The 24472-nt window shown below is 40.5% G+C and overlaps 2 protein-coding genes across 10 annotated transcripts in view; one reads left to right on the forward strand and one right to left on the reverse strand.

Moving 5' to 3' along the window:
- Positions 1-9159, forward strand: part of LOC115254982 (arrestin domain-containing protein 3-like) — a 59378-nt gene extending 50219 nt beyond the window's left edge. For all 7 annotated transcript variants that reach the window (XM_062850079.1, XM_062850082.1, XM_062850084.1 and 4 more), the window contains one exon: positions 191-9159. In XM_062850079.1, the coding sequence (XP_062706063.1) occupies positions 191-432 (242 nt within the window). In that variant the 3' untranslated portion in view covers positions 433-9159. The remainder of the gene's footprint in view (positions 1-190) is intronic.
- Positions 1-24472, reverse strand: part of LOC115254981 (RING finger and CHY zinc finger domain-containing protein 1) — a 102523-nt gene that overhangs the window by 71355 nt on the left and 6696 nt on the right. For 2 of the 3 annotated variants that reach the window (XM_062850085.1, XM_029852675.2), the window contains exons 2-5: positions 22124-22285; positions 21662-21820; positions 21459-21581; positions 21226-21381 (exon numbers count right to left, since the gene is read on the reverse strand). In XM_062850085.1, coding sequence (XP_062706069.1) covers positions 21226-21381; positions 21459-21581; positions 21662-21820; positions 22124-22285 — 600 coding nt within the window. Of the gene's footprint in view, positions 1-12864; positions 15721-15791; positions 15910-21225; positions 21382-21458; positions 21582-21661; positions 21821-22123; positions 22286-24472 lie in introns of those variants that run through there. The other variant, XM_029852673.2, reaches the window with a different exon arrangement.

Here is a 24472-nt window from a genome sequence, read left to right on the forward strand (position 1 = left end):
GAGGCGCGTTCTTTCATTATGAGTTTTAAATAAATACTTTCTATAGTAAGTTGACATATTCGACTATGATACATTGCCTGGAGCTAATATAACCAGTGAAAACATAGTTTCGATAAACCGCCACAAATTCTAATCCAAATACCGCTCTACACTTTCACTATCACTGCTATCTACTTCATCTTATTTGCAGACGTTGCCACTGACCACGTGGAAGGTGGAATTTATATAGGACCGGAATTCCTGCTGGGGGAAGTGTACGACGGATGCAACGTTAGCGACAACGAATACCGCGACCTGGCGCCCCTCTACCGCCCGGTGTACCTCACGGTTGTTCGCAGCTCTCAGCAGATATCTGCCCGTGCCATCGCCGGTCGCACTAATCGCAAAAAATCCTCCTGCGAGGTGGAAATCGCTGAAATACACCGGAAATGAATTGACTCACCGTCGAGCTGACAGCAAGCGAAGCAGAGGTAAACATAAACATGCCATAGACCACCTATGAAGGCGGAGGAAATGCCGCCCACCTACCTAGGTAGTTGCTTGCATGCACGCACCACCGCAAACAGTAGTGTACTAGTCTCTGCCCACATTACACAAGTTTACGAAAAAAAGTGAAACAAGAAACCCGAGATATAAAGCAAAAGTGTGCATAAGTTGAGCGAAAAATTAACAATTTATCTAAAAAGATTTCTTTGCTAATTAAAAATAAATTAGGTTACTGTCTAATGTCACATGAAAAAAAACTGCTGAAGAGTATCAACATTTGAGATATATTTATTATTCTTTATTTATTTAATTTCCACAATATTTGTTTTAGAAGTTTCTATGCCTAGCGTTCGTTTGCAATCCATCTCAAATTAATTTTTATTAAGATAGAACACAGCAGAGCTACATGTGCACGGAACTGCCAAACTACCCAAAATTGAGTTCTTTTGACGCAATCCCATAGTACCGCCCAATAAGCCAAATTTGAGTAAATCGATTAAACTCACACTAGGTTAATTGCCTTTACCTCCAGCAAAAAAATATACTTAAGAGTAGGTAAATTCAACCCAAGACTCCCCCCTCATTCAACCCAAATTTGAGTATACCTACATTTAATCAAAATTGGCTTATTGGGCTCAAGGACCCCCATTGGGTAGATGCATCTCTGTTTGTTTTTGACAACATCGGTGGGGGAAAGAGGGAAATAACCTAATTTTGGGTAACTAGTTTATTCGATATACTCAGCTTTGAGTAAAATCGACCCAAAAATTAGGTAGTTTGATTTCTCCGTGTGTATATCGTTATCTAAAAAAGTTGTTAAAAAATAAGTGTTTTCAGCCAGCTAAAAACTGATATCCTATTATTCTGAAACATAAAAACCTCAAATGTTTCCTTGTTATGGTAACTTGTTTATACTCCATTGCACGGTGACGTCATCAAGAAATCGCTCTCTTTCGCTCCTACGGGAAATTATAAAACAACAGGACCAACACCTGTCAAATTTGACAGGTACTGGTCCTGTTGTTTTCAAACTCTCTGAAAGAGCGAAAGAGATAGAATTTCGCCGTGAGGTGGTCTATATAGTATCCCTTCTTATACACTGAAATAAATTTTGTTGTACAAACTACCGATTTCATAGTCAAATTACTAACCGTACCTATGATTCTCAAGCGACAGCTATTTCCTGTTAATTCCACTAAAACACTGTCAATTTAACTAGCAGTGCTATTAACATTACCAAAAATAATCTAAATTTAACAGCTGGGCAGTGTATTTTTAACCATACCGTGTTGTAAGATGCGTGTCCAGGAAAAAATGACAATGTTTTGTTGTTGAGACGACTACGCTTTTAGTCAAATTTACTGCAATGCATTGTTACTTCAATCATATTTCAGTGAACTTAACAGATTTTGTTGTCGGTTGAGAATCATAGGTACGGTTAGTAATTTTACTATGGAATCGGTAATTTGCACAACAAAATATATTTCAGTGTATCTATGTTGCAAAATTCGAGAGACTTGTTTGAAACTGACGACTTTGAAAAACTGGAATTAAAAATGCTCCTTACACCCCTCCTCCGCCTATTAAGAGAAGTCGTTCTCATATGCCACTGCTAAATATTTGCATAACTGGCCTTCTTTCTTCTCCCTAAAAATGTACATTGTTTGAATACAACCCCACAACAACCGTACGTCCATAAATTACGCCAAGCTAACTGAAAATTTTCGCACACTCCCCCTAAAAACGTTACATAATTCTTTGACAGCTCCTTAATGGTTTCAATTCATTTCAAACATCAATCACTCTCATCAACAAATTTCGAATGAAAGTTTATCAAGACGAAATTACAAATTTTGTTTGAAATTCGAAACGCCTCCAGGGTCCTTGTGATCCTGTTTCTTATCATATTTTTTTACTCAAAAAATTTAAGTATGTATTAGCATCATCAGCTATCCGTGTTCCAAAACTTTGCACACTAGTGTTGACCTTCATAGTTGCAATCTGAGGAGCCAGACCCATGGCCGGCCAGGCCTCTGATCAGCCACCCACTTTATTCACTTTACTTCACATACCGTAACACCATCCATCTGCAATGCCTGGTATAAAGCATACGGCGGCGCCTGTCGTGTAGTGTGAATAAACGACACGCGTATACAGTCCCGACCAAAAGCTTGGGATCTTCATGTCAGAGAAATGGTGTTTTAATGCCGCCAATATTCGGTCGATTATATTCAAAAGATAATACCTAATTAAAAAAAAAACTTTGAACACGAATCAGCCAAATTTATAAACAAAATTTTGCCAACTTAGCGGAAAATCTAGAAAGAATGCTACATACCTAGTAAACTAGCTGTTGATGAATTCGACCAAAAGTTTGCGGGGGATTGTAACATAAGGCTGAATTTCAAAAGGCTGAATGCACAAAAGGCTGAATACGAAAGGCTGAAATCAAGAAAATGTAGCATAAGGCTGAAATTACAAAAGGCTGGAAATTGAAAAGGCTGAAAATTCGATAATGCATATATTAGTTATAGCACTTCCTCCTTTTTTTTAAATAACGCCCGGACTGAGATCGAGCCTGCTTTTCAGCTGTGGCGTGATCTGTTTGTTTGCGTTGTTAACACGGTTGAGGTTAGCCTTTAGCCGGTGCGTTTGAATCGCCATTTCAGCCTTATGTTATTTCAGCCTTTTCATGCATTCAGCCTTATGTAATTTCAGCCTTTCGTGTTTCAGCCTTTTGTTATTTCAGCCTTTTGTAATTCAGCCTTTTTACATAACCCGTTTGCGGGGTCACCACATTATCCATATCCGCTCAGAATCCTATTTATAGTAAGTTTCTCCTAACAATTCTAGAGCATTCACACCATGGAACATTGGAATACCATGTTCGGTAAATTTTTGACGAAAATAGAACAGCTGAATACAGCTATACTGCATTGTTTACCTTTTGCACCCGGTTTTGACAGTTGGTGTACTGAGCCTCAGTAAAATCGATTACCGAAGCTACCGAAATAGTTCTGCTGTTCTATTTTCGTCAAAAAAGTGCTGAACAGGCAATTCAGGAATGAGTGTGTTCTCTAAGACATTCTTACAGTGTCTGACTCAGAATTAAGGATTCATCCTCAAGAATTCCTCCAGGAATTTCACCCGCGATTCTTTCAGACGATCCTTTTAGTATTTCCAAAGGGCTTTCTCCCGTGTTTTTTTTTTCAGACCTTCCTCTATAGAATTTTTTTAGGTATTCCACCCGGGATTTCTTAACAAATGTCACCTGGGGTTCCCTCAAGGATTCCTCCAGGGATTCCATCAGGAATTGCTCGCGTATTTTCTTTCAGAGATTCCTCCCTGAAATTCATTCACTGATTTCTTCCGGGATTCTATCAGGGATCCATTTCGATATTTTACCTGGTATTCATTTCACGATTTTGCCCCGAGAATTCTTACGGGAATTTTAAGGGATTTCTCCTGGGATTCCTTCAGTTTTTTTTGTCTGAAACACCGTTAGCGATTTATCCCAGGATTCTTTTGGAGAGAGATTCTTTCTATGATATTTTTCGGCACTAGGAATTGATTTCTTTCGGAATTCCTTCATAGATTTCCACGAGATTCCATTCCATCAGTTTTCTTGGGTTTTCATCGGGGATAACTCCTGTGATTCTTTCATGGATTCTATCAAGATTCTGTCAACCATTTTTCCAGGATTTCTTTCTACAATTCTTTTAGGAGTTTTGCCGGGATTACTTCAGGTTTTGTCTCGGAATACTTTTTCCGAGATTTCCGCAGGAATTTCTCCCGGGATTGATTATTTGCGGTATTTTTCATTGATTTCTCTGAAATTTCCGTTAGAGATTCCTTTAAAGATTTTTTCCTGGAAATCCTTCAGGGGTTCATCCAGGATTCTATCAGGAATCTCTCCAGAGATTTCTTTACTCGTATATTCAAAGGGACTCCTTTTGGGATTACCTCATGAATAGGTCGGCGTTCGGTCAGAGTGGACTATGCGGTTTTTTAGTTAAGTAAAGATATGCGAAGGAATTCGAAAACTCTGAACTTTTCGTCATTATTTTGAATCAGATGTTTCGGATTCCTTATAAACCAGGGAATGAAATTATCGATCACGATCGCGATAGTAGAAAACTCTCCCACACGCATTATCGGCGACAAAAGACGTGCGATAAATTCAGACCCGGGTTTCTCTCGAGAATGTGTTTTCGCTCGTTCCGCAGCGCCGAAAATCGATTATCATCAGCAATGAAAAGTTGACTGGTTTGCTTTCTGCTCTTTGTTCGCCTTTCCGTAGCCCGTCGTCACCGGCTGTAGCTTTTATGTATAAAATTTCTGTCCTCTCTCGAGCAACTTGTGTGGTCGAGTGGTTATGGTGCGCGCTCATACACATTTTTGTCGAGGGTCTAGGTTCGAATCCCGTTAGCGGCAAATTTTTGTTATTTGCCTTCTGATAATTATCGCGATAACTTTGCAGGCGATAAAGTTGGATAGCGAAAATGAAAAGAGCGATTTCCAGTTTTCGGCTATCTTTGATCGGGGACAAACAGCAACACGCGATAAACATTTCTTACAGGAAAAGTAAAAACAGAAAAAATCGGTTGCTCGAAAAACGCCGTTTTTCGTCTCAATTTGCTGATAATTTCATTCCCTGTTATAAACATCTGTTAAGAATTATTCGCGGAGCAGGATTCTTTCATGAAGGGCCCATATAACCGAGGCGGTAAACGCACGCGTGTTCAGCCTGACCATGCTGAGGGGGACGGGTTCGATTCCCGGTCGGTCCAGGATCTTTTCGTAAAGGAAATTTCCTTGACTTCCTTGGGCATAGAGTATCTTCGTGCCTGCCACACGATATACGCATGCAAAATTATCATTGACAGAGGAAGCTCTCAGTTAATAACAGTTAATAAGCTGAGAAGCAGGCTCTGTCCCAATGAGGACGTTACCCCAAAAAGAAAGAAGAAGAAGATTCTTTCATAGGTTCTTCTTGGGTTTCCATCAGGGAATTCTCCTAAGGTTGTTTCAGGGCCTTCTTCAAAGATTTCTCGGGGTTTTTTTAGGGTTCTTTCCCGAGATTTCTTCATTGATATCTTCCGGGATTCCTTTAGGGATTTCTTCCTGGGTTTCTTCCGGTATTCTTTCAGATATTCATTTAGAGATTCTTTCTAGGAGTTTTCCTGGTTTCTTTTATGGATTCCTTCAGAGATTTTTCCAGTGATTCCTGGATTCATTGTTCCCGAATTTCTTTTAAGGATTTTGCCCAAGATTTCTTCCTAGATTCGTTCGGGAAATCGTTCAAAGATTTTTTAAATAATTTCTCGAGAGATCCTTTTGGGACTACTCCAGGAATTATTTCATAACCGTAAAAGTCCGTAAAATTCACATACATTTTGCCTCACGTTTGAGAGAACAAATGCGTCAAATGGAGCGGGTTGGTAAGGTAACTCATTGTTCTTTCCAAGTGAGCGAGCAAACAAGACATAGATATTAGTGTTTTTCGAAATTGGAATCTATTGCAAGGTATCCATTGTCACAATGGCCATCTTTGGATTCTTACATCTGCGTCCTTAATGCCTCCCGGGATTCCTTCCTAGATTTCTCCTAGGATTCCTTCCCGGATTCTATTAGAGATTCTTTCAGGATTCTCTCAGGTATCCTCTCAGGTATCAGGTTATCCTGGGTTTCTTTCAGGGATTACTCCAGGATTCTTTCATAGATTGCTCCCGGTATTCCTTCAAGATTTTTATTCGGAATTCTATCATTCGCCAGGGTGTCCCCGGGAATCGTCGCGGGATTCCTATCAGGGATTCTACCGGGGTTTTTCCAGAGATTTCTTCCAGATTTCTTTGTGGGAACCCTACCGTGATACCTCCTAGGATTTCTCCCGGGACTTTTCTTGAGACTGAATTACTCCAGATAATGTTTCCGGGATTCCTGCGAGTATTACTCCATGTGGGGGAGAAGAGGATTCTTCGATAGTGTAACGAGCCATGTTTCATATGTTCAGCAGAATGCTCCCAATCTTTGAAATGAGTCCAGAAAAGAAATATGAACAAATCACTTTTTCATATTTTACGAGCGGAGCTACCAAGGTGTAGAATTTTGCAATCAAGTATGCCTTGGTAGACCAAACATCAAAGAAGTGAAAAATATTTGATTCATTCTTGTACTAGCTCTTGTTAGAAATAGACGTTATATACATTGTTCCCAAGCCTTTTATTGGTTGATCATAACAGGTCCAAAATTTTCGACTTTCATAGATCATATTGATATGTTGCCCTAAACGTATGGCCGATGACATGAATAGTTCATTTATTGAATAACTTTTTTCTAGATTTTTTCGCTATGTTTGATAAAAGGCAGTCATCCGTAACCCGTAACGTGGGTAGATCACCTTGGAATGGTGTGTTACGGCGTAAGATCTGCCATACTATACCAAATTTTAATCTTGCTATTTTCCAGTCTGGTTAATTTAAATGCAGGATCAAGATTTGGTTTACTTTTTTTACTGTTTTTTTGTTTATTAATTGTTTTTTATTCTGTTTTTGTAATTTGTTTTTCACTGCTAATATACTGTTTGTTTCAGAGGAATGCAGGTAAATTTGTCCTATGTGTAAATAACACAATTTACAATAAATATAACTATTGTGAACGTATCACCATTTAATACTATTTTCTATTTCAGATTTACAAGCAGCGATCAAAACGGTAAAGCATCTCTTTTTTAGGAAGATTAAGATTACCGTACGATTCAGTGGCAGGTAGACCACGGTGTCCGCGTCGATTTCTTCGAGCCGAGTTTCGTAATTTCGCGTGTTCTGTTTCTTCGAGTACAGTTTCGTAATTTCACGGGTGTTGGTGTGTGTTTCTTCCGTTTCTTATTTTCGCGAACCTTGTTTTACGCAAACTATTTTTGATATAAAAAAAATGAAATGTCTGGAAGCCATCCGGTAGTTAAAATACAGTGATCGGGGCGTGAGTGTGGTATCCGGGATCAGCCGTACGACGCCAGCTAGCAGTAGATGCGGGGTTGTTTTCTCGAATTGATTGTGCGGTGGACATTATTCCCTGACATAGTGGTTTCTGCTTTTAGTTGTGTTGCGAGTACGTACACGCTGCATTACACGAACACCACTTGAGTTACTGGTTGAAAATAGTAAACAAAGATCAGCTGTTCCCAGCAAAATCAAATGGGCATATTTTCAACCAGTAGATTTGCATTAGTGTTCGTGACACCGCGCTGCGAAACCACTATGTCGCGTATGTGAGGACGAATTTTTCACGAGTGCATCGTTCGTAGCAAAACAAGAATCGGTCTGGTGATTGTAGCAATTTGTTTACCAAAACAAATCATCCCTTCCCGTATCCAAACTCCTAGTGATTACTCGTAGTAACGCAGAGAATTCCTCGGTTATTGGCCTAAGCGAGAATCACGTCATCACTTCCTTCCCTATCCTCAATTGGATTCTTTAGGGGTAAACTAGTCGAAATTCAAAATTTCATAATTTTTGGAGTCCGGGAACTATTTTTAAAATGCATTTAAAGTTTGTATGGGGAAAATTTTCTGTTCGGGTCGAACTGTCACTTTATCGATTGAACTGTCATTCTATCCACGAAAATTAAATTTGTGTTGTTGATTTAACCATCAAAACAAAGGTATTAAAATCCAATAAAATCACGTTATAGACAATAGAGTTAATAAACTATAGAGGACGAATGTCGCTGCTGTTCCCTTTGTTCTCGTTCGCAAACATGTCGGGTATCTGTCTGTCAAACTGCATACTTTTTCGCTTTGACACTTATAGCCCGCCCTATCTCCGCCAGCAAGAGATGTTTCGGCAGCGACGCCAGCGACATTCGTCCTCTATAGTTTATTAACTCTATTTTATAGACGAGTGCACCGCCCGCTGAAAGTTCACTCGGGCAGCAAATTTTGACACCACAGCGGGGTCGACTCTCAACAATTTCTACCCAGCTGAAAATTTGTTTAATTTATTGCATCTAATTTTCGCTATTAAGTTGCAAAAATATTGGCTAGTGCATTAACTATATGCATATGCATCACTTTAAATGGAAATTCATGTAAGAAATCAAAGAAAAAAATTATCAGCGCATTTTGGTGATGCATCTCTGAGTAGAAGTTGTTGAGAGTCGACCCCGCTGTGCTGTCAAAAATGTTCAGGCTCAGTGAACTCAGTGTTCATCGGTGCTCTCGTCTATACTCAGAAAAATGAGCTCTTTCGATTAGGCTACAGAAAATAGCAATATTATCTAAACAACCCAATTGACCTGCATTCGGACGCGGCCGGCGCTGGTATTGCTTTTTAAAAAAGTATTGGGATGCCAGCATTTACACAATGAGGAGAAGGCTAGTCCCAAGCATTATCTGTTGGTTCTTTGTGTAAATGCAGCTGTCCTTGCAATAACAGAGGAGCAACCGCGGGCGGTCAATCATGCTCATGTTCATGCTCATGCTCATGCTCATGTTTGATAAAAGGCAGTCATCCTTAAATTTTATCGAATCAATTTTCAGAGACTATGCTTTAAATTTCAATAAGGCACTTTAGATCAACTATTCACACTACTATATTTTGGCTCAATCATATTCAAAGTTTGTATGACTTACCGTTTTTTAAATGAGACCTTGAGTTTTGAAAGTATATTTGCGGAGATTCATTCATTCATTTTCATTCATTCATTTATTTAGTTAACATCAAATTCATGATAATACTGAATCAACAATTTGCCGCCATAATACTCGATTTGCAGCTGCAGCTCTCCAACCTCGGTCACGCCCAACACTCGCCAGATCACGCTCCACCTGGTCCGCCCATCGTGCTCTCTGCGCTCCACGCCTTCTTGTACCAACCGGATGGTTAGCAAACACCAACTTTGCAGGGTTGTTGTCCGGCATTCTTGCAACATGCCCTGCCCACCGTGTCCTTCCGGCTTTGGCCACCTTCTGGATGCTGGGTTCGCCGTAAAGTGCAGCGAGCTCGTGGTTCATCGTGGTTGCGGAGATATGTGCTACAAAAAATACTTTGTTTTTGAGGGGTCCCAAACAAGTGACCGGGAGTGTGTACATTAACGAGCAATAAAACGTGCGAATCGGACGTGTTCAAGAACAGCACCGCACAACTTTAAAGAGCCGGTGGTAGCGGTGTCACAACGCTCGTATGTTCATACCTGTTGACACAGCAGCAACACAAACAGCATAAATAATGAACATTGCGAAAAAATACTTACAGGAAAATATGGTCCCCATCAGGTGCGCACAGTTACAGACTGGACTTCTCATACACGGTGCCATCCGCTTTACGGAAGGCAATTGAGGAATTAAGGTGGGAGTAAAGTGGGTGGCACTGTGAATGAGGAATCTCGACTGTAGTTTTAAATCATGTGGGCAGACGAAACTCTACCAATGGCTTTTGCCGTACATGTGATATAACATTCATTGCAAAGTTTTAATGAATCTAGATCTATCTGGAAAGAAAGTATTTCATTTTATTGGTGCACAAAAAGGTAATGGGACCAAACCTTCAATGCAAGTCTGCGTTCTTGGACCAACAATTCATTGTCCATAAGACCTTGGAATTTTGGCATAAACATTGCAACCTCTTTAACCCGACTGCCTTAAAGATTTGCATGGCCTTAAGGATTAGGAAACATGGAAGATTTATTTGGTATAGTGAGCTGTGAAAGAATGTGTTGTATGTAACTTAAATGGTCAACGTAATTTGCAACACTTGCACTATATCTAACTGTTCTTCGTTTGTTTCTGTCAAAGCTTTTTCTTCTTATTTTTCGCATAACGTCCAAACTGGAACAAATCACATTAGTGTTCTAGGAGCACTTCCACAGTTATTACTCGAGAACGCCCAATGCCAATGACCATTTTGGATGTGTATTTCGTGTGGCAGGCACGTAGATTCCCTTTACGAAAAGTTCCTGGACCGATCGGGAATCGAAATCGTCACCCTCAACATGACCTTTACAAATGTGTCTACATGAGCCCATATATATCTGGTAAAGCTTATGATTCTCAAGCCAAGTCAATGATTCAAATGTGAATTAGTATTACCCTGTTTGGTTATCCAAAAAATAAGACTTTGTTTATACATTGATTTGTTTCTCAGTTAAAAGGTTCCGAACAGCAAATTTATGCATTTCTTTGATTAACGTCTTGAGAATTTCAAGGATGCATACATCAGAATTGCAGCCTAAGAGATTGCTATCATTTTTACAGAAGAAGAATAAAGTGACGACAAAGGCCTGTAATATTGAACTTATTTTTTTCATCCACATCCAGACACACGTGTTATATTTTTTATTGTTCATACTTTTCTATGTTTTACATGCCCCCCCCCCCCCCCTTTTCACGACTTTTAGAGTTTTGAATGTTCAATAACGATTGAAGTAAAGAGAGTGCAGATCAAATATGTTGAAAATCACTTATATTTATTAATACCGGAAAACAAATCCCAATTGGCTATGATTGGTAATCATAATATGGCTTTGACATCGTTCAATATGAGACTAAGGAACTCCATCGCTAGTAAAACAAAAATGCACAAACAACAAAGATAAGAAGCCAGCACTACCTGTCATAAGTGTAGGCCGACAAATGAGTGTTGGAACATAATTATTCGCTTCAAATTGGGTTTTTAAATTTTGAAAAATGTGTTGATTTTTTCCTTTTTCTGAGTCACTATGATTTTTTTCAGATTTTTAGAACTCTGTTTTGGTACCTAAAATCAATCTCAAAGAGATTTTTTGAAATCACCTTTTGACAGCTGGGCAACTGTTTGACAGCTCCGCCCAGTACAAACTGCGACGAGGGGTGATTCGACAAATCGCTCCCATACAAACTTCAAATTGATTTTTAAATAGGTTCCCGGACTCCAAAATTCATGAAAATTTGGATTTCGGCTTAGTTTGACATGCAGATTCAGAATATCGAATTATCTCAACACCGTTAAAGAAGCCAATTGGCATCATCGCAGACATCTCAAAAAGTCGGTTTCATGAACTTCACTGAAAACAGCATCTATAAAATTTGTATACATTGGAGATGATGTTGAACTTTTTGAAATGATTTAGGCAGTAAAACGTCTTTAGGTCTACATTTTTGACGTCCATTCCATAGTCCTTAACAAAAACCGATGATTGCTTCCAAGTGTAGCTACCCGCAACAATGCTACGAATTCTGTCGTAAATGTATTGTACTTCAGCTTTTGCATTTGTCAACAAAAAATCGAAAACAGTTATACAAAACACTTGCAATAAAACCAAATCCTACTATTTGACGATGGCCAATGTGTCCAACGGTCATTTAAACTCTCACTTTAGAAGTATATAATCATGTTAATTGCGTAAAGCTTCCGTTGTATGTGATGTGTGTGTCTTTGGAAAAATCGGAAAACCTCCAAAAGATGGCAGAACAATTTTATGTAACTAGACTAAACGAAATAGGATTCTGCCATCCTGCAACACCTCAATTAAACATTAACGACCTTTTTTATGTATAAATGAAAACAATGTTAACAGCAGGTTTGAGTTTACCGTTAGTTTGTAGAATGGAAGTTGAAATAAAATAAAATTAAGAAAGTGTAGTTGAATGAAACCATGATTATTTTATGATGAGAAATTCCTTGTGCAGTTCTTCTGCAACTTTATTGGAACACTTATTGGTTTATATTGCTAACAAAAGAACTACGTGCACGACATTCACAAGACGCAACGTGAGACAAGACATAACACTTATCGTTCTTACAATCGTCAAAGGGTTAAAAATTACCTTTGCTATCGACCGGTTTCGGGTGCGGTGATACCCATCCTCGGGACAATGTCCGATCTGTATTTAACCCTTCTAGACGCACACCGTTGTAAAAAGTACTAGGATTGCTAAAAAAAAATCTCACTCGTCGCATACAATGCGAGCGCGGTGCAGTTTCAGCTGCTTGATGGCACGCGTCCTGAAAGGTTAACTGACGAACGTCCAGTAAATTACTTTAGTGCTTGGATCTTTTTGGTCGGTTTAATTTTGCAACCTAAGTAACAGATCTGTGTGCAGTAGCTTACCAGCTGTAGAGATGCCAACTCGCTTCACGTATGCATCAGAGAGCGATAGCTTACGGTGGCAGTCACGACCTTACGGTCATCGGGGAAGGAAGGAATGTTAGTGTGACTTAAATTTAGACGTATTTATACTTACTTAGTGTTGTTATGGAAGGTGTATGGGTGAGCTGCCGTGGTTATGTAACTCATTCCAATTTAAACTTGGTTCAAAATGATAAACGGAATGTTTTTTTTTTTTTGCTACATAAGACAAAATACTTGTGATATTAGAAAAAAAATATCTCACGACCAGGATAATTCACATAACGCGTTTATTGGAGCATTGCTAATGATTTTCTTTTGATATGATGTTACAACATAAATTCACTACTTTTCCTATTCCTAAAACTAACTGCAGCAGCTCACAGAAACTGACCGTAGGTCAGTCAGTTTTTTTTTGTTTATCTTACAAATCTATCATCTGCAAACGATTCCATCAAGAATCTACACGATCGCTCAGTTTTGGAATACGTTTCACTGTGATAAAGAGTTGTGTCATTTTTTTTTAGATTGGAATCAGTTGTTGTTTACTTCGCAAAACTAAGCAGCATTCCTACTTTTAAAATTACCGTACCTAACTATGCAAGTCTGCGCTACATTAGACGTTTTCGCTTGATTTAGAATCGATTGCTGTTATAAAGGAGCTGTTAATTAATTACTGTACGTTTGATTTCTTAAAAGTGGCATACCTTCGGGTGTGTGATGGTTATTTTTTTGCTGTGATGCTATTTTTTCCGAAGATCGGTTTTCAGATGTGATGTAAAATGTTTTAGTTCCTTATTTCGAGACTCGTGTGATTGGGGGCCTTGCGTGGGCTGTGAGAATATTTTATCTTCTATTCTATTATTTTTTTTTCTACTACCACTATAATCTACATGGATTCCGGAGGGTTCCGTTCATTATATTACACGTCATAAAAATACATTATCACATATAATTGGGATTGACCCTAAAAAGAACGTAATAGATATCGAACACAATGTTTAATGCATTTTATGGAAATAATGGTTGGTAGCGTTGGGTTATAAGAGGTTCTCACTGAAACCAGATCGCCATTCTGTTTACTACTGATTATCGATCTAACTCGGGACAAATTCATTCAGATAACTTATGGATAATTCTTTGCATTTAAAAAAAACTACTATTGTTGGTAACAGTGGAACGATTCACAAACAATCAAAATACTTTGGATTAAGGTGAAGATATAGTGAGGCCACGCTTCGGGATCACGCGTCTAAGGAGCCGGGTGCTTGTTTGCTCTGGGAGGTTGATCGATTGGTCAATACAAGCGGGTGACGAATGGATCAAATTTTCAGCGTTCTTCAGATTTGTGCTCATGAGAGAAATGTTTTCCTGCGTTCCGCTGCAAAACCTAAACGAAGAAATCCTAGTTTTCGATAGCAAAAAGCGATCCACTCGGGTAATGCTAAATTGTCGAAACATTGTCCTCCTCGACACGGAAAAATATGTTCCACATGTAATGATTAGGGACAATGTAAATTCGTGATAAAATTTATCAAATTTCTCGAGTCAACATTTCGCGGCACCATCTTTTGGACCATATCGTTGAAGCAAATACATGCGAAATGCATAATTTACTTGGAATTTGTGAGGCATAGTCTTAAATTTAAAGAAAATGTTACAAATGGGATGAAAATTAGCAAAGAAATGTAAAATGCATTAAACTGTTATTTTTCCAGATTTGAAATCGTAAATTACTTGGCACTTTTACAAGTTATCGACTAATTTATGTTTAAAACTTTGAAATTGACCAATTTTTGGGGTTATTTTCTCAATTGTCTCAGATTTTGCGTCATTTTGCGGGATATTTCATCAATTTCGTGACCATTGCCCAATTTCGCGAAATCGCGAATTTCCATTGTCCCTAGATGATTGAACGATAAGCATTATAATTCGAAAATCAGTATATATGGCTATCCACATTCCACGAAAACTATTGTTACCGACAATTAAACTCTTCCAAAACGCTAAAAAAACTTGAAAAGCAATGACCAAGGGTAAAAATAAATCTGTATTTTTTTCTAATGAAAATGTACAAAAATATAAATATAAAAACACCCACATAAATCGTTGTATAAATATATAGTCACACATACAATGCTAGTAAATTAGCATTCAAAATATGAGACACTGAAACACTGTCTATGTACAACTTGCCTTGAAAGCACAAAGCTTGTTCCTACAATAGGGTTTGATCAGTTTTTTGTATCAAAAGCTTGCAATAGGTATAGGTTCATTTTTAGCTTACGCGGTAAAATTGTCATTGCAAGACATTTTTGCGAAATCGATTGCACCCACTTCCTTGACAAAAAAAAGTTCACTGTTTCATCAATTTGTGTTGTTCTGCGACTGAATAACGCTCTAAATCTACCTAATCATTTCATAAAATAAAAGATATCAGCAAACTCATACATTAGCTGGAATAAAAACACCTAATGTTTGATACCATCAAGCATTGGCGAAACTACGGACTTTTACCAGGGGGTGCACTACAAACAAATATTCATTAGTTCATCCATTCATCATTCATCGCCCCATATCTCACAGCAGTGCAGTAAAATTCTAGGGGGTGCCTGGCACCCCCGGCACCCCCGGTAGTTTCGCCTATGCCATCAAGGTATCGGTCAAGTACAATAAATTGTCTAGTACAGAACAGTACAACATACGACTACCACCGAGCTACGTCCACTCGCGAATCTTGGTAAAAATAAGCTGATATGCTAGTGATTGGACAGGTTATGTCTTATGCTTTTCGATTATTGCTGTTGTTGTTGCTCCCATTACTAGTTTTGCTAGCATTACTGCTGCGTGGAGGTCGCGGAGGACCGGAATTACTAAATGCAGCAACAGCGGATGCTAGACTGGATAGTGGCGTATAAACGCGAGCCGCTGATGTCGATGCTATTTCCGCAGCGCCAGAGGACGAAGAAGACGAGGCATCGCTATTGCTATTGCTATTACTATTACTACTACTACTACTGTTGGAACTACTGGGGGCAGTTGTAGTTACGGTCGAAAGAGAGGATGATGAGGAAGAACTGCTTGCCACCGCCAGACCGGAACCACTGCTTTCTCCATTCACTGACGGGACTGCGAAAGGTTCAACAAAAATTAATATAATTAAAATACATCTTCTAAACCATAGTGTATTGCCGGCTTACCTTCACTATTGCTTGTGCATATAGCAGACGTTTCATTTTTTGTTTTAGTTCGACACGTATTATATGCGCCACAGTGGCTGCACTTTAATCCGACTACGTGGAATTTCACCGTTGACTCCTTGAAAAACGTAGATTATCATGTAAACACAAAAAGTTATCAATGCATTAGCGTTAATAGTATCTAAGGGGTGGTTGAGGCTTTTCTTAGATTATCATTTTGACAACGATACTAATAATGAATATCCCTTTTGAAGCGAGAAACTAAATACATGTAAAATATGTGGGAGCTTCGATGGTAGTATGAGCGCAAATTATATTTTTTTTTTTTTTTTTTTTTCAATTTCAATTTCAATTTAATTTATTTTTCCAGAATTCAACGGTACTACATCTAATATTTACATTTACATTTCAGAGATTTGGTTTAACTTTCAACTGAGAACAATTCAAATTCATCATAGGAGACATCAATACATACAACATAAAAGTACTAGCTATGTAAAGCTTTTTTAGGGAAAAGAGTAAAAAAAAACCCTAGAATTCAGAATGTCTTAAAGCTAATATCACAGATGTTGAGGGATGAGTGCTCCGATGAGCGGATTTGCTGACATCTCACAGGAGGTCCTGAAGGATCTGGTGGCCTGTTTGATGCTTGTTTCGATGGTGTCGACACCAGCCAACTTGTGGAGATCGTCGGTCGGGTACCTGGGGTTCAGGTTGTGAACCATCTTAAGCAGCTTGTTCTGTTTTACTTGCAGCCTTTTGCGGTGAGATTTGGCGCAGTTGCCCCAAACTGCCGATGCATAGGTGAACATTGGCCGGATGATGCACTTGACCACCAGTAGCTTGTTTTTAACGTGCAGCTTCGACCGTCGATTCAGCAGGGAGTACAGCGCTTTGGTAGACCGATCAACCTTTCCGGCGACGTAATTCACGTGTTTGTCAAACTTCAGCTTCTTGTCAAACAGCACTCCAAGATACTTGACTTCATCGTCCCATGTAGTTGGCTGACCATTGACCGTGATCGACCTGCGGGGAAGGTGTCGAGCGGCACGCCTCCTCGTGAAGAAAATCGACTGAGTTTTTCCTGCATTCAGTTTGATTCGCCACTTCCGCTGGAATTCCCCGAGGTTGTTCATCGCCGCTTGGAGGTGAGTAACGACGATTTGTGATCTTTGTCCGACACCAGGAAAGCCGTGTCATCCGCAAAGAATGCGTACAGTACTCCGTCTATCATCAGTACGTCAGAAGTGAGGACGTTGTAGAGAATCGGACTCAGGACTGATCCTTGGGGCACGCCAAAGGGGATGTTTTGGACGCTGGAATTTTCACCATTCACGGCAACCGTGAAAGTCCGATTTGAAAGGAACGATTGTACTATCTTGACCAGGTAGAGTTGAAGATTCGAGCGGAAGAGCTTGTATACGATGGCGTCTTGCCAGACGGAGTCGTAGGCTTTTTCCACGTCGAGAAGAACCATGCCAGTCGATTTGCCCGTTCGAAATCCGTGATTCACTTTTTGCGTGATGCGAGCAAGTTGGTGCACCGTTGAGTGTCCCGCTTTGAAGCCGAACTGCTCCGCTGGAACGACTTCTTCCGTCTCCAGGTGACGGTTTAAACGTGCGAGGATTACCCTTTCCAGAACTTTACTTAGGCTGCTTAGGAGACTTATCGGTCGGTAATTACCTGGATTGGTGATATCCTTGTTCGCCTTCGGGATGGCAATCACGTTGGCGTGTTTCCATCCGGTCGGAAAGTAAGCTAGGGCCAGGCATGCGTTGAATATTTTGGTCAAAACGACCAACCCTTTTCTCGGTAGGTGCTTGAGGCAGGTGTTCCGGATTCCATCCTGTCCGGGAGATTTGCGATTTTTCAGCGTGCGGATGATTGATTTGACCTCTTTCGGTTTTACCAGGGCAGTAATAGGAACGGGAGGGCTTGCAGCACGAATTTGGCCGATCGCAGTGTCCACCGCCGCCGAAGTTTCCGGATCGCCTGGCTCTTCGTTGTTATGAGCCGCAGCAAATGATGCTGCGAATGCTTCGGCTTTCTGTGATGAACTCACTACGAGATTACCGTTGACGTTCAGCGGGGGGCTATACTTGACCGTGTTTCGGAGGCTGCGCGTTAGCTTCCAAAATTTGTTGCTGCCATTGTCCAGATTCTTCACCATCGAACCAAAGTTCCTGAATCGGTGCTCTGCGCTTTTAGTGCTGATAACGTTGTTCAGGTGGTGTACAACCGCACCAATCAGCGGGTCCCGTCTACGAATATACTGCCTGCGCCGAACATTCCTCAAGCGAATTAGCAGCTTCAGTTCGGCGGGGATTTCCTTCTTTTTGGGAAGGATCCTACGCGTAGGGACAGCAACCTCCTCAGCCGCCTTGACGATCGTGGTGATTATGCCGATTGCATTGTCGATTTTCTCTGGCTGGTCCAGATCGTTGATCCAATCTGCCGTGAGGTCGACTTCCAGATCAACTTTTCGAGCGAATGTGTTCCAGTTCGCTTTGTCGAAGCAGCGAATGGTCTTTCCCGCCGGGGCTACTGGAAACTCAGCGTCGATTATGAAGGTTACTGGCAGATGGTCTGACGAAAGTTCGGCGTGTGTTATCGGTCTCGACATCTGCACCAGGTTGTTGGAGATCACCAGGTCCAGGGTAGAAGGCCTCCCTCGCCCAGTAGGGATGCGGGTGGGAGTCTCCGGAGCGTGGATATAGAAATCCGTGGACTCATACTCCTGGTGCAGGATTCGTCCTGCTTTGTTGGATCTGGTACAGTACCACATCCTGTGCCGCGCGTTCATGTCACCCACCAGAAAGAACGGTTCGTCGATGCTGCACAATCGGCGAATATCGCGCCTGAACTGACAGAGCGTTGCCCTATGATTCGAACCGGGATAGTAGACAGCGATGATGTTGACTGGTGTTGGATCTGCCACCACAGTAATGCCGACAGTTTCGATTGCCCGCGTCGATGTATCCAGCTTCGAGTAGGATATTCCGTTTTTCACCATAATCGCCACTCCTCCCCCACGGGTGGCATCCGGCGAGTCTCGATCCGCTCTCACAATAGTATAGTTTTCGTGGTACATTGAATTGTTGAGCTGCAGCCAGGTTTCCGTGATTACAGCGATGTCAATTTCGTGGTTCTCGAGGAAGTGGAAAAATTCCTCAGTCTTGTTTCGGATGGAACGGCAGTTCCAATTCACCACCTTGAGTGAACTAAGACTGGCCATTGTAGACATACTTGATGATAAGCTCGCTAAGGGCGAGGAATTGCATTGCCTTCGATTGGCAATTCGAAAGTCTGGCGAAGAGTTCGCTAGCAAGGCACATGAACTCCTCAACGGTGAACAAATTGTTTGGCGACCCGGGCTGAGGGTTTCCCTGGACGACTTGAGAATACGAAAGATTCGGTTTCGTGATGCAGCCCAGCAGATGGCTCAAGTCATCACCCGGCCGGCTGGGGGCAAGTACAGGCACTGTTGAAACCTTCACTGAGCTGTTCCTCGGGTTCGGTCTCGTTCTCCTCTTGGTCTTCAAATCCTGCAGATGCTTTAGGCGAGTAGGGCATCCCTTGTAGTTCGCAGTATGGTTTTGGCTGCAGTTTGCACAGCGTATTTGCGAACGGTCCTCGTTGACAGCAGTGTCGCCTCTTGCTGGTAGAATGCACTCCGATGTCTGGTGTCGTTCACCGCATTTCACACACTTTGCCTCCAGGTGGCAATTTCTCATTCCGTGACCGAACTGTTGGCATCGAAAGCACTGTACGACGTCGGACTTCTTCTTGCAATAGTGCCTCCACCAAACAATGACGTTGAACAACGACTTTATTTGTTGAAGGTCCTGCAGTTTGACGGCACCATTCGGAAACTGCAGCAAATACAGCGCGTAATCACCGTGTTTCGAGGTGGACAGCTGGCGAACACTGGTCGGATGTACTTGCACTGACGCGAGCTCTTGCGTCACTTCTTCCGCCGGAAACACCGGCAGCCCGGAGAGAACAATTCTCACCGGAATTTCATCACTAGTTCCATGTGTGTAGAACTGGATTCCCGAAGCTTCCAGTGTATTCACCATAGCGGAAAAATGCGGTTTGGATTTCACACTGATCTGGATGTTGTTATTGCTCACCCGGAGGTGGTAATCATTTTTCGTCACCGACGTCGCGGCAATCATTCGATTTAGCGCGGGAACACTGGAGCCGTACACGAAAATCGGCGGACACCTTATTTTAGTGGAAGCGAGACCCGACTTTTTTCCACCACTTTTACACGTTCTTGCCCACTGTGTAGTGGTAGCACTACCATCATCACCGCCATTGTTGACATCTTCATCATCGTCGTCAGAGAGCAAAGCGAACTGGTTCGACGCTAATAACGCTCCGGATGAACTCCCCTGCTGGGTTAGTGGCACCTGGATGTTGAGCTGGTCAGCGGATGACGGCGTTCCACCGAAGGAATTCCGGCGAAGACGTTTTGTCGCTTGATCGGCAAACGGAGGTTTTACCGCAATCTCCTTCTGTTGTTTGCGGATCTTTTTCGAACCGTAGTTCATCCGAACCACGATCTGGGATGACCCGTGTCCATCGCCTGGCCGCGGCGGCGGCTTAGTTGACTTCTCCTTCCCCAGGGCGTTAGCAGCACACCGGAAACACTAGGAAAAAAAAAACTTTTTCGGGAGCAACAAAAATGATGTATACACACCGAGGCACTATGGGCCAAAACTGAGCGCAAATTATATGAGTTGATGATACTCAGCTTCATGGAGCTTCCATCCAGAACTATGCTAAATAAAAACGTCAAACGACTTTATGCCATATAAACGGTCTGAAAATCTTAAAGAAGTAAACGATAGGGCTCTATCCCATTTGACATAACGATATTTGACATAATCCATTCGATATGACGCATTTTTGGCATAAAACCAACGGTAAAAGCTACCAATTTGAAAAGGAGGCAGCTCAATTTGTTATCATTGTTATGGAGACTTTCGTCTGCGGCTAATATAAAATGACTTAAGTTTTTTATGCCAAATGATGACGTTATGTCAAATGGGATACAGCATGTAGGGTGATGATGTAAAAAAAGTAATAGAAAAGCATAGACTCTCTTTCTTATAGTGGCATTTGAACTGTCAGTTCTTTACAACAATTTTGCAAAATCATAAAAATATAAGAAACATCATGAGACTGGTTCAAAATATCTTTGCAAAATATGGGCGCGATTGACTGCGTCCCCGTATTCCACATTGCGGTTGTAATTGCACAATACAGAATGCCGCAACACAAACAATAACACCCACGTTTTACCCGGTTATATTGGATACTAAACCCAGTCTACTAGCCATATCAGTTTTTTTTTTACCCTCAGGAACAATCACCCTTTATGTTTGCATCTTGTTTGAACGGTTTGACCATCCAAATCTCCACCTACCTTATGACAATCCTTGCAGAGGATATCTACAATGTAATTTTCATATTCCTTTGGCATTGGTGTTGCAGCTACTTCTGCGTCTAAATATTCCCACAATTGGTTCATGTCCATCATCGACGTCTGACATGTTGGACAAGCATAGTGACCGGAGGAAAGCTACAATTAAAAAATTAGAACAAAACCGATATGATGATAAACGCATGTTTTTTCTGCAATATGTACTGTAAACTTACCAATTCTTCGAAACACGTTCGATGCAGCAAGTGACCACAGAACGGAATGTGGCAGGGAATGCGCGATGTGTGGATATCGTCTAAACAAACAGGACAATTCGATCGGGAGACGTTCTCGACACACTAGAAAATAAAAGATATTGTTTTTAGATATATATACCATAATGGTCTACTTTTCTGATTAATAAAAAAAAAATATTTACCTTATGACCTTCAACCTGCAGCTGCATTGGTAGACACATGTTGCACACCTTACAGTGGAAAAATCGACCCCGGCCTCCGACTCGGCAAATACCGCAACCTTCACAGTGATACTGGTTTCGATCTTCGTCATCGAACAGGTTACATACCAGACAGGTGTACTGCAAAGAAAATGGATTTTTTCATGAAATATACTATCACTCCTGGAGCAACATTTGAAAAGGGCATACAAACATTGGTAAACAATGACTTCACACGTCGCTCCTGAGCCCCCATCAGCTTTTTCACACAAACCAAGACCGTTATCAGATAGAGCAAACATCGATCTTTCGGATAACGGTGTTCATTTGCGTGGGTGGGCTGCTGTTAGGCCCTATGGAGTGTTTTCGAAAAAAGACACAAGACTTCTTGGGCCCTTTTCAAATGACGCTCCAGACTTGTCATCAGAAATGTTTAAAACTCACCCGTCCAAAACGCACTCCACACATTTCGCATTGCGCTTGCACTCGCTGCCGCCAGTTGCATTCGGTGCAAATCAATTCCGTAACCGTTCTTCGGTTGAAAAAGTGAGTCTCGTTTTCATCGTGACAGTACCGGCACATGTAGAACTTGTTACAGCATGGTGTCTAATGAAATAAGAACGAAAGAAAATAAATGGTTTGTTAAAAGGAGAAAGCATACTGTAGTGTTCAATATTTTTGGCATTCGATTAGAATTTGTCGAATCTATAGGAATCACAGCAAACTTAGGACCTGTTCGAATCGAATGCCAGAATTATGCTTTTTTTGTTTAGAAAGGTGACTAGATATACACGGAATGAGGTAAGAACCTCTAAACTGGGCCATGAATAGAACAGGGCATTCTTTTAAATATTTTTTTCCAACGAAGACTGTTGAATACAAGCCCGAGTGTTGCATCGACGCTTATGGAAGCTTAATGCAGGGATATACAGGGGATGGCCAAAATGTTTGGGATAGGCAACTTTTTTTTCTCTCACAAAAAAGTTCAACATGCTATAACTTTTCATAGAGCGCATCAAAAAATCTCAAATTTTGACTGTTTGTCAACCTATTATGTGTGCATCATTGGTACAAATTTGGGCTTGATTGATTCATATTTCGCAAAGTTAGAACCGTTCGGGTAAAACACTATTTTTTAGACAACTCATTTTTGAGCTGTCATATCTCGGAAAACAGAGAACCGAATTGAATGAAATTTTGAACGTATACTAACAATATGTAAATGCTTCTCAAACTATTAAAACATAGGTACTTTTTAAACGTTGATCATGGATTTTTTCAAAAAAAAATGTATTTTTTTGCATCAATGTCAACAAATTTTAGTGTTGATATCCAAAGATTTTCCACTTCTGTTCTCAAGTTATCTCTAATCAGATATATTAGAGTCTATTTAGATTGAAGGAAGAACACATTTAACGGTTATGTGTCCGACAAACTTTTTACTCTTTTCTACACCGTGCTTTTTAAATGGGCGCTGGGTACCCGGGTACCCTGTCGGCCACATAAGGGTTAATAATTTTTGTGTGATATTGTAAATTTGACTTGTTTTCCTCTATATGGGTAAAAATTTCAACCCGGTATAACTTTATTCGCCGTGAGAAAATATTACATTTTATAACGTCGTATTAGGTATCAATATATTGTTGATAAACGTTAACAAAATTCATTCAATTCGGTTCACTGGTTTCCGAGATATGACAGTTCAAAAATTGGTTGTCTAAAAAATAATGTTTTACCCTAACGGTTCTAACTTCGCGAAAAATTAATCAATCGAGCCCAAATTTGTAACAATGATGCACATATAATAGGTTGACAAACAGTCAAAATTTGAGATTTTTTGATGCGCTCTATAAAAATTTACAGCATGTTGAATTTTTTTTGTGCGACAAAAAAAGTTACCTATCCCAAACATATTGGCCATCCCCTGTAAGTGTCAACGCGTAGAAGCATAGAGTTTGACAGATAGATTACCCGGCATGTTCACAAACGAGAACTCTACTCGCGAATGACTCCTTTTCAGTGTCTACTTTCCTGACCAAATCGTGATCTGTTTCCATTGTCGCCAAGCCCATCGTCTCCCCAGGACCACCAAAATGTAATGCTTCGGAGATGGGCTAGTGCAGTCCGCACTCTTGAGGTCCAGTATTGTAGCTACGAACTTCGTGACTCGATATTTTGGGCAGACACTAAGGTATTGCTCTAACCCAGCTTCCTATGTGACCTCACTACTCTCTACACGGTGTTCAATAATTTCGGATACACAATAAAATTGAATTTATTTCCCATCTGTAATTCAGATTTGCAAAGTGAATGTATTAATTGAAAGCTCACATAATACTGATCAAATACAGTATATGTTTTGAAACAAACTGTCCTTCATCCTTTTGTAATAATTGCAAATGTGTCTCAAGATCCTTTCAGCCGGCACGCACGTCTGTCATTGGTATTTCGTCTAGTTTTTATTGAGTAATGATGTTAAGTTAAATCAAATTAGGTTGTTTTCCTCAGCATTAGTGGTAGCAACTATGGCCATACGAAATAATCTATAAAACTCAGATTAGGTGAAGTACGGATTCATTTTATTTTGATCTTTAAAATTGCTAAAATTACCGCTGTACCTGTTTTAATGATTTTTGTTTTGTCAAAAAGCAAGGCTGCGTTATATCTCAATTTAATCCATCATTATCTTTTCCAAAACTTGATTATATCCCTTTGGTGGCAAATTTTAACCAAAATTGGCTTTATATAATGTATTTATGCCTTTTTCATAGATTTAAGCACATTTTGACTAAA

This window comes from Aedes albopictus, chromosome 2, assembly GCF_035046485.1.
Source record: "Aedes albopictus strain Foshan chromosome 2, AalbF5, whole genome shotgun sequence".
NCBI classification, from domain to species: Eukaryota; Metazoa; Arthropoda; class Insecta; order Diptera; family Culicidae; genus Aedes; species Aedes albopictus.